The sequence below is a fragment of the Oncorhynchus mykiss genome, chromosome 12 (assembly GCF_013265735.2).
Source record: "Oncorhynchus mykiss isolate Arlee chromosome 12, USDA_OmykA_1.1, whole genome shotgun sequence".
In the NCBI taxonomy this organism is placed as follows: Eukaryota; Metazoa; Chordata; class Actinopteri; order Salmoniformes; family Salmonidae; genus Oncorhynchus; species Oncorhynchus mykiss.
This window is the reverse complement of record NC_048576.1, coordinates 76722674-76733212: the sequence shown is the minus strand read 5'-3', so window position 1 is coordinate 76733212 and position 10539 is coordinate 76722674. Positions and strand designations below refer to the sequence as shown.

Below are 10539 nucleotides of genomic sequence, written 5' to 3'. Positions count from 1 at the left end.
TTGGATCTGACTGTTTTATGTTAATCATATCTCATACACTGAACAAAAATATAAATGCATCATGTAAAGTGTTGGTCCCATGTTTCATGAGCCAAAATCAAAGATACACCTTTTCCATATGCACAAAGAGCTTCTTGTGCATTTTGTTTTTACATACCTGTTAGTGAGCCTTTCTCCTTTACCAAGCTAATCCATCCATCTGACAGGTGTGGCATATCAGAAGCTGATTAAACAGCATGATCATTACACAGGTGCACCTTGTGCTGGGGGCAATAAAAGGCCACTCTAAAATGTGCAGTTTTGTCTCACAATGCAATGCCACTATGTCTCAAGTTTTGAGGGAGAGTACAATTGGCATGCTGCCTGCAGGAACATCCACCAGAGCTGTTGTCAGATAATTGAATGTTAATTTCTCTACCATAAGCTGCCTCCGACGTTGCTTTAGAGAATTTGGCAGTATGTCCAACCGGTCTCACAATCCCAGACCACATCTGTGAACTGCCCGGATGGCTGGTTCAGCCATCAGAAACGGTATCCTCTTTGTGAACTCTCTGGAGTGGCACCAAGCAGTTTCACTGCAACAACTTGCAAGGAACCCTGACCTCTGCTCAGAACTCCACAGAGTATAGCGTTTTGCAGCAGTTAACAAGGCACAACAACCCCCCTCCTTACTCCTGGCATGCTACCTCCAGGGTTAGTGGATGTGGACTAACCATGCAGCATACTTCTACAACTGGTACACACAGAATAATGTGGCCCACCACCCCTGTATCTATAGGTGATCCACAGAGGACGGCTGGTCAAATGCCAAATGTGACATACAGCTTCCCTTAATCTGTGTGAAGACAGACTGTTAGTCAAGATTGTGATTCTTTGTTTTTCCTTCTGAGTCTCTGGATAAGAAAAGTCTTCCAAACAGCTAAATGTGGTGTGATGTGGATTTTGCCTTTTTAATATATTGTGTAATTGTTTTCCAATAATAAACATGTTTATATCACATGAAAAATCATTCTTCCTATACTAGCTACTACTCTATAGCTCAGTAAAAAAATACTCCTGAGTGTCAGCAAAGTATGATGAGACATTAGACCTAGTTCTAGTGCGTTTCATTTATTACAGCAGCCAAACTAAAAACGCACAGTTGACAACAACAATACATTTACATTTACAAAGTTGACTAAATAGTCATATTTACAAAGTCAGTGCCTTAAGACGAGGAATCAGCCGAGGAAGTAGCAGGAGGGACGTGGCTCTGTTCTTCTTTTAGTCTACGTTTCATCAGCTTCCTTTTCTTCTTCTCCTCCTTTTCGATTTCACTGACCATCTCCAGGAACTTGGGGCTTCGGGGGTCCATAGCATAGCCAAAGCGTTCTCTGGCCTCGGCTAGCAGCCTTTCACGACGCGCCTTCTCATCTTTCAACTTCTGTTTCGCCTCACGTTTTTCCTTCCTCCAGTCAGCCACCATCTTAGGCATCTTGGCCATATTGGCTGCAACCAGTTTCTCTCTGCAAAAGAAGGAGGGAGTGTTAGCCAAGTATCATGTCATCATAAAAGCTACTTTAAAAAGGTATGGGAAGACAGAGCTTTATCCACCTGTCAAGGAAATGCTGTACTTCCACAACACTATCAAATAACAATATGAATTGGAACCAAAGCCTATCAGACTGTTGAGCATATTTATTTATGTTATACATACATGCATGCATGCATATATACATACATACAAACAAACAAGAGGCCTCTCATTGAGAGATGTCATGCCTATGTAACTAGTTGCCTTGAGTCATATAGGCAAATGTCAAGCAGTAACTACCATTCTCAATTTCTCTCAATATTATCTAGTATGGCACATTGCGTAGAAACAAACATGTAATTTGACAGGTCCTAAAAAGATAGCTAGTATTAGCATGGCTGTTTACCTCGCGAGACGTTTCGCATTGGCTTCCTGCGTTTTCGCCTCGACGTTCTTCAGCATCACCTGGAGCGGAGGGTTCCATTCCCTCTCCTCTGCTATCATCTCCTCGAGCTGGGCATGGCTGGGCCACAGCTTTGCAGGGTCGATTCCCGACGAAGAGCCATACCGCCCGAATAGCTTGCGGTCATACTTCGCTGTCTTCTGCCATTCCGGAGTTTTCTCGCTTTCCCTATCTGGTATGTATGAATCTTTCAAATTTAATTTCAGTGGTTTAGGGTTATAATTTGCTATCTGATGTAGAAGCCCGCAGTGTGAGCTGGCAGGATTATACGATTTTAAGGGTGAAACCATTCGAATAGCCCAGCTAAATATTGCTGTCCTCCTGCACAGCATGGAGGTCGCCATTTTTGGTGGCAAAGTTCGGAGGACCCTCGTTGCGTCAGATTTGATTGCTCATAGCTGACTACAACATCGCCTGTCCGTTATTCTCATCATCATCATCATCATCATCATCATCATCATAAGCAAGAGGATCATAGAGGTATCGAAGGTGCTGTGACAAAAGACAGTCTTGACAATTCTGATTTGAAACTCTTAGGCTATAGGCCTAGTCAGTGTTATAATTAAAACAAATATTATTGTATTGCCAAATTACTATCCATAGCATATAATGAAGTTTAGGTCAGAATTGCCTTCATTTTGACAAGTAGTACCCTATGCTACAGAATGTGGGCTGTATCCAATCAGTCTTATCAGTGGAAGTCATGCTGGAAAAGCTAACACTATTTTAAGAGCTCATGTGCATATGAAATAGCGCTATGCTCAATAACTGACTTATTTGTTGTCTAATGAAGTTAAATTCTGCCACAGACCTAAATTATGACGATCATATCAACATCTCTCATGAGTCCATCATACGCTCTTGCAAACCACTTTTAGTTTGCAAACTATTTTTTCAATGGGTTTGAGTTTCAAATGTATAAATTAATCTGGGGAAAATGTCCTTCCAAGATCCAAGTGGGGCCTGGAACCAGCAGTGGGCTGGTGGGCAACAGAGCCAAAACCAGAACCAGGGGAGAAGTATAGACTCCTTAACACCTTTTTGAACATTAGGAATACTGTGTGGGGAATTATGCAGAAAACACACTTTGAAAGAAAGGTTCTTTGTTTAAACTTCTCCCCACTTTCCTCTATTAGCAGCCCCCTCCCACAACTACTCTTCTTTTTTAGATTTATTTGCAAGAAGGGGAGATAGAACAAATGGGGGGGGGGGGGGGGGTCTTGAGTGCAGCACTTACTGAGACAGATGTCACCGCTTTTGTGTTGCGGGAGCTGTGCAAAACTCTCCATCGTCATTAAAGATGTAGGGTTCCCATGGCAGGAGGAGGAGAGGGGTGAAGGTGGGGTGGGTATGATAGAGGCTTGATTTGGCTTAGGAGCAATCCGGTGCCAAGCTCAGGGCTTTAGGGATCAAATCAACGTCAGTCACTGGCACATAGGCTTGTTAGCAGTTAGAAGATATGGGATGGCATGGCAAGCACATTGCCTTGGTCTATTTCTGACTTATATATGGGATATATAGATAAAGTTTGAACAAAATTAAGTAGGACATAATAAAATAAACCAATCTAGTTATCAAAATGACCTGAGGATCTGTAAATAGATAACAAAATATGAACTGACTAACATTAACCCAAACGCATGTTCTATGCAGGGACCTTCCCTTCTAGAGTTACTGTGTGGACAAGATGAGTTGAGTTGAAAAGGAGAGAAAATAACTGAACCACATAAGTGGACAAGCACCTCCTGCCTGCTGGCTGTAAAGACATTGAGATAAGTGATGGTGTGGATGAGGATAATGTACATGGTATCTACTGGGGAGTGTTGGCAGAGGATGGGAAAAGCAGGAGGCCCTGGCACCAAACATGGCTTCCCATGGAGAGTAGAGATGGATGCATGAGGATTGATTCAGTGTTTGCCAACCCCAGTGAGTGCAGCTATAGAGGACATCCATATTTTCTTTTGATTAAATATTAAAATGTCTCCACTTTTTCATAAACACATGTAAAATGAATGTTTAAATTACATGAGTGTCACTGTACCCTTCTTCATTCCTGTGACCCCTTCTACATTGCACTCATTTAATCTCATAATTATGTTTCGTGAGTTCTCACGTGGTGTACAGATGTACATTAAGTTTGGCCACTTCAGCAGGATGCCAGGATAAACGTTTACCTCCACCTTCTAGTACACACACACACACACACACACACACACACACACACACACACACACACACACACACACACACACACACACACACACACAAAGTCCAATGGCAGTCAGTGACGTTTAAGAGGAAGGAGGACACTTTTTTTCATGAGCATGGACTTATTTCTATTACAGCATATTGGATGACTGTCATTTATATTCCATTCACCCAGTTCAATGTAACAGTGATAGGTTTAGGTAACTAGATGATACTCTAATTTTCCCTTTAACCATCATGTGGTTGCTACAACCTAGCCTATGAATGAGTCCCAACAGTAGAACATCGAAATGGGGCCGACGGATAGGGCTGCTGTGCTTCTAGCTCTTAGGAAACATTGCAGTATTTTGTTACATTTCTTAAATTTCTTACATTTTTAGGCCAGAATTTGTTTTGTGTTATTACATATAGCCGGGAAGAACATTTGGATATCAGAGCGGCGGTAACTCACCAGCAGTACGACTAGGAATATGACTTTCCCAAATCGGATCCTTTGTTCGTAATCACCAGGGCAATTGAACTGATTCCAGAGGCTAACCCAAAACACCGCTGGCAGGGGAGAGGTAGTGAACTTATAGTCCAACTTCGGAGGCGCGCACATCACCCACCACTTCCGAGTATATTACTCGCTAATGTTCAGTCTCTGGATAATAATGTTGAACAGCTCAGGGCTAGGATTTCCTTCCAGAGAGACATCAGGGATCGTAACATACTCTGTTTCACGGAAACATGGCTCTCTCGGGATATACTATCTCAGTCCGTACAGCCAGTTGGGTTCTCAGTTCATCGGGCAGACAGGAATAAATATCTCTCTGGTAAGAAGAGGTATGTTTTATGATTAACTACTCATGGTGTGATTGTGATAACATACAGGAACTCAAGTCCTTTTGTTCACCCGACCTAGAATACTTCACAATCAAATGCCGACCGTATTACCTTCCAAGAGAATTCTCTTCAGTTATAGACACAGCTGTGTATATTCCCCCTCAAGCCAATACCACGACTGCCCTCAAAGAACTTCACTGGACTTTATGCCAACTGGAAACAACATATCCTGAGGCCGCATTTATTGTATCTGGGGACTTTAACAAAGCAAATTTCAGAAAAACGCTCCCGAATTTCTATCAATACATTGACTGTAGTACTCACACTGCTAAAACACTCGACCACTGCACCTCCAACTTCCCGGGATGCCTACAAGGCCCTCCCCTGCCCTCCCTTCGGTAAATCTGATCACGACTCCATTTTGCTCCTCCCTTCCTATAGGCAGAAACTCAAACAGGAAGTACCCGTGCTAAGAACTATTCAATGCTGATCTGACCAATCAGAATCCACGCTTCAAGATTGTTTTGATCACACAGACTCGGATATGTTCCTGGGTAGCCTCCGAGAATAACATTGACGAATACACTGATACCGTGACTGAGTTGACAGGAAGTGTGTAGGAGATGTTGTACCCACTGTGACTATTAAAACCTACCCTAACCGGAAACCGTGGATAGATGGCAGCATTCGCGCAAAACTGAAAGCGTGAACCATTGCATTTAACCATGGCAAGGTGACTGGGAATATGGCTGAATACAGACATATTCAATCTCTCCCTCTCCCAAAGGTAACTGAACTAAATGACAATTCCCCGTAGCACTCACTATTGTCATCATGAAGTGCTTTGAGAGACTAGTCAAGTATCATATCACCACTACATTACCTGACATCCTAGACCCACTTCAATTTATTTACCGCCCCAATAGATCCACAGACGATGCAATCGCCATCTCACTGCACACTGCCCTATCCCATCTGGACAAGAGGAATACCTATGTACAAATGCTGTTCATTGACTATAGCTCAGCATTCAACAGCATAGTACCCTCCAAGCTCATCATTAAGCTCGAGGCCCTGGGTCTGAACCCCACCCTGTGCAACTGGGTCCTGGACTTCCTGATGGGCCGCCCCCCCAGGTGGTGACGATAGGTAACAACACCTCCACTTCGCTGATCTTCAACACTGGGGCCCCACAAGGATGCATGCTCAGCCCCTCCTGTACTCCCTGTTCACCCATGACTGCGTGGCCACGCACACCTCCAACTAAATCATCAAGTTTGCAGATGACACAACAGTAGTAGGTCTGATTACCAACAATGATAAGACAGCCTACAGCGAGGAGGTGAGGGCCCTGGGAGTGTGGTGCCAGGAAAATAACCTCTCACCCAACGTCAACAAAACAAAGGAGGTGATCGTGGACTTCAGGAAACAGCAGAGGGAGCACCCCCTTATCTACATTGACGGGACCGCAGTGGAGAAGTTTGTAATCTTCAAGTTCCTCAGCTTATACATCACTGACAAACTGAAATGGTCCACTCACACAGACAGTGTGGTGAAGAAGGTGCAACAGCACCTCTTCAACCTCAGGAGGCTGAAGAAATTTGGCTTGGCTCCTAAAACCTTCACAAACTTTTACAGATGCACAATTGATAGCATCCTGTCGGGCTATATCACCGCCTGGTACGGCAAGTACACCGCCCGCATCCACAGGGCTCTCTAGGGGGTGATGCCCAACCTATCACCGGGGGCAAACTACCTGCCCTCCAGGACACCTACTGCACCCGATGTCACAGGAAGGCCAAAAAGATATTCAAGGACAACAACCACCCGAGCCACTGCCCGTTCACCTCGCTATCATCCAAAAGGCGAGATCAGTACAGGTGCATCAAAGCTGGGACCGAGAGACAGAAGCAGTTTTTCAGTCTCAAGGCCATCAGACTGTTAAATAGCCATCACTAGCACATTAGAGGCTGTTGCCCTATATACATAGACTTGAAATCACTAGTGACTTTAATAATGTTTACATATTTTGTATTACTCATCTCATATGTATATGCTGTGTTCTATCCTATTCTACTGTATCATAGTCTATGCCGCTCTGACACTGCTCACCCAAATATTTATATATTCTTAATTCCATTCCTTTACTTTAGATTTGTGTGTAATGTGTGTATTGTTGTTGTGAAAATGTTAGATATTACTTGTTAGATATTACTGCACTGTCGGAGCTAGAAATACAAGCATTTCGCTACACCCACAATAACATCTGCTAAACACATGTGGATAAATAAATTTGATTTTATTTACAAACGAGAGTTTCTATTGGACAAATTCAAGTATGTTTATCCCCGTTTTGTTCCGTTTGCTTCCATTTAAGAAACATTTTGAAACAAAATTGGCGGAATGAATACATCCCCATTCATGCGTTTACACAGTTCACTTTCATACCAGTCATGTTGTATTCCTTCTCGCATCTATGCGCTCTCGTCCTCTCACCTTTTCCCTTCGCTTGTGGACTTCAATGCACAACACATCAGCTGTATGTGACCAGGCAAAAAAACCTTCCAAACCATATCATAACCGCTACACACAACCTACATCGTTGTCACCGTATTAGCTAAAGTAAGGTCATAGTCAACATAGCTAATATAACTAACGCGTTAGTAAGCCAGCTGCAATCATGCAGTAACTTTACAGTGTACAGTCAGTAAGGAGTTTAGCTCTTACACCGGCTGGCCCCGGTGGCATTAAATGAGTAAAACCAAAAGTTTACCTTGACTTGGAAGACTTCAAGTGTTGTGTTGGATAGTCATAGCCTGCTAGCTAACATAGCATCCCTCTATTTAAGCAGGGTGTTTGTGTAGGCTAAACTAGCTAGTTGCATTTGCTATCTAAGTAAGTGTCATTTTTTCACTTTCTATTTCAATCTCTCTCTACTTCTCCCATGCTTCTCCTTCATTTTGGAATAAATAAATGTGTTCAAAACTGCTCCAATAGTGTCTTTCTCTCTCTTTGAGTCAACTACTCACTACATTTTATGCACTGCGGTGCTAGCTACCTGTAGTTTATGCTTTCAGTACTAGATTAATTATCTAATACTTTAATTGGGTGGACAACATGTCAGTCAGTTCATGCTGCAAGAGCTCTGATAGGTTGGAGGACGTCCTCCGGAAGTTGTCATAATAACTGCGTAAGTCTATGGTAGGAGGTGAGAACCATGAGCCTCCTAGGTTTTATATTGATGTCAATGTACCCAGAGGAGGACGGAAGCTAGCTGTCCTTCGGCTACATCATGGTGCTACCCTACAGAATGCTGATGAGGCTACTGCAGACCTTCATTGCAAAATAGTGTGTTTTAATCACTTATTTGGTGAAGTGATTATGTTTAGTATGTTTTATCAAAAAAAGGATAACATTTTATTTTTATGAAATTCACTGAGGAGGGTCCTCCCCTTCCTCCACTGAGGACCCTCCACTGACACACACACACACACCATGTTTGGCATTGATATAACATTTGCACAGTCAGCATTAATATTTGTTGACAAAAATAAATAACAATCATATGGGCCCAAATATAGTCATTGGAAATAAACAATGAAAAGTACTTCCTCCAGAATTTGGCACCAAGAATCAGATTTGTCAGCATCTCGTCTTTAAAACGAGCTATGAAGACGAATTCCAAATAAAAAGCGCAGTGAATCTAAAAATATACCATTTACCAGCAGTGATGTCCTACTGTTAATAATGTACAAGAAAAAAAGCAACAACTGATTGGATGAGAAGGCTGTGCTGCAACGTTTTGGGAGGAACTATGACACATTTGTTATATCAATTCAGATCTTGCTTTAGTTTTGAGTTTCCATTTGTCAATTGACCTTGATAAATCACTTGAGTGACCACTGTAAAGTTCAATGTACAATGGGATATCACATCCAAATGAAGGAGAGGGATATTTGATTGTGGTTTAGACTGTATTTTAAGTCAATGGTGTAACCAGCGTCTTCATGGTAGAGAGTTTACTGACTGCAGAGTACGGAATAATCCATGTGCAGATTCTATCACTGGAGCATAACTTGTGGCTGTGATCACTCTTACAGCTCCCACCCACTAATGTTAAACTTGGACACAGCCCAATTCAGAACTGTTGGTGTAAGCGCTTTCTATGGCGGGAGGGGGGCTGGCGAAAATGCGATGGGGCTGAGTGTAGAGCGTTCAGCGGGGAGTGGCGGCGTATTTTACGGTAATGGATGTACCACATGGAGATCCGGTTAGTGATGTGTTTGGAGCACAACGGGACTCGTGGGCTCAGTGCCCTGCTCCTCTGTGTCTGTGGAAAAAGAGAGAGATGCTTGTGGCTTTTAAAAAGATTAATCCACCTGGGCCGTGGGGGGGGGGGGGGGGGGGGGGGGGGGGGGGTAATCCAGAGGGTTCCTTTATTTCTGTTCACTTTGCAGCAAAGAGTTCAGTTTTAATGTCAGGTTGGGACTCCCCGAGCCTCATTGCATTTCCTGTGTGCCGTTTCATAATCGCTGTTGCATTTTAACCAAATTAACTCACAGGAATGGGTCCTCTTCACGCATATGTAAACAAATACAGAGATACATACATGGGTACATAAATACAGACAGATGATAGATTTCATTTCAAACAAAAAAATATTAGGCATCCTGTTACATTGTAGACCTAACGCAACAGTAGCAGCAACATATCTCTCAAATGGTAAAGGGATAGTGGCCTGTGATCAAAATATTTTCCTCCAAAAGATGGCAACCGCATTTAACTAATTAGTGATTTTTTAAAATCATTATCCAATGCGACTGGACATAGGCCTACCATAAACAACCATAACCTACCCCATACCGCTTGTCTTTGGAAGAGCTCAAAGTCTCCCACAATGTTGGGAGTCCTCAACCCACCCCTGGCCCAAACTCTTAATGAGATGATGAATAGTAGCATAAGGAGTGATGTAGGCCCTATCCACCGGTGGCTACTAATTTAAGGAGAGATTTATCAAACGTGGGGATGCACTCCGCTGGGGGCGCGTCTCCATAACAGGGTGCTGGGGTCCCATGAAGATGAATGGGGGTAATTACTGTCTCTCTCCTCTGTTCACAGCCCTTCTTCCCCTTCTCTGTTTCCTGTGGTTCAGGAGCTGGTCATTTGTCTCTTTACACATGGCACACCGTGCATTTTAATGGCACCCCTTTATGTTTCAACCCATCACTTCACTGTGTGGTCATGATGAAAAAGCCATGCTTGTTTTCAAAATGGCATTTAATTCTGTTTTAGAGTAATTGTTGACAACAAATGTGATCACTACTGTCTGTGCATCAACTCAAGTTACAATATACTTTTGGTAACTAAGAACTCTTGATTTTCCGGTATGGGAAAAACACATTTTATACTTCCACTTCAGTAAGACATTTTTGGCAGCTTATAGCATTTTATCACTACAAAAGAAAATATATATGCCTACATCTAGAGCCCAGCAAACTCTGAGATCTGAAGCTTGATGTGGCAGATGGAT

General features: G+C 42.8%; 1 protein-coding gene across 1 annotated transcript; it reads right to left on the bottom strand.

The window, feature by feature from the left end:
- Window positions 1-1096: 1096 nt before the first annotated feature.
- Window positions 1097-2356, bottom strand: LOC110538313 (growth arrest and DNA damage-inducible proteins-interacting protein 1-like). Its single transcript, XM_021625045.2, has 2 exons — window positions 1920-2356; window positions 1097-1505 (listed from the first exon to the last, which is right to left on the bottom strand). Exons 1-2 carry the CDS (start codon window positions 2318-2320, stop codon window positions 1208-1210), a joined length of 699 nt encoding a protein of 232 aa, XP_021480720.1. The 5' UTR covers window positions 2321-2356; the 3' UTR covers window positions 1097-1207.
- Window positions 2357-10539: the final 8183 nt, after the last annotated feature.

Bases quoted from the DNA above. Each gene is read 5' to 3' on its own strand.
- LOC110538313 (XM_021625045.2), bottom strand. From the start codon at position 2,320: ATGGCGACCTCCATGCTGTGCAGGAGGACAGCAATATTTAGCTGGGCT. The intron at 1,506-1,919 runs GTAAACAGCCAT...CTTCTTTTGCAG, and splicing joins AATGCGAAACGTCTCGCGAG to AGAGAAACTGGTTGCAGCCA.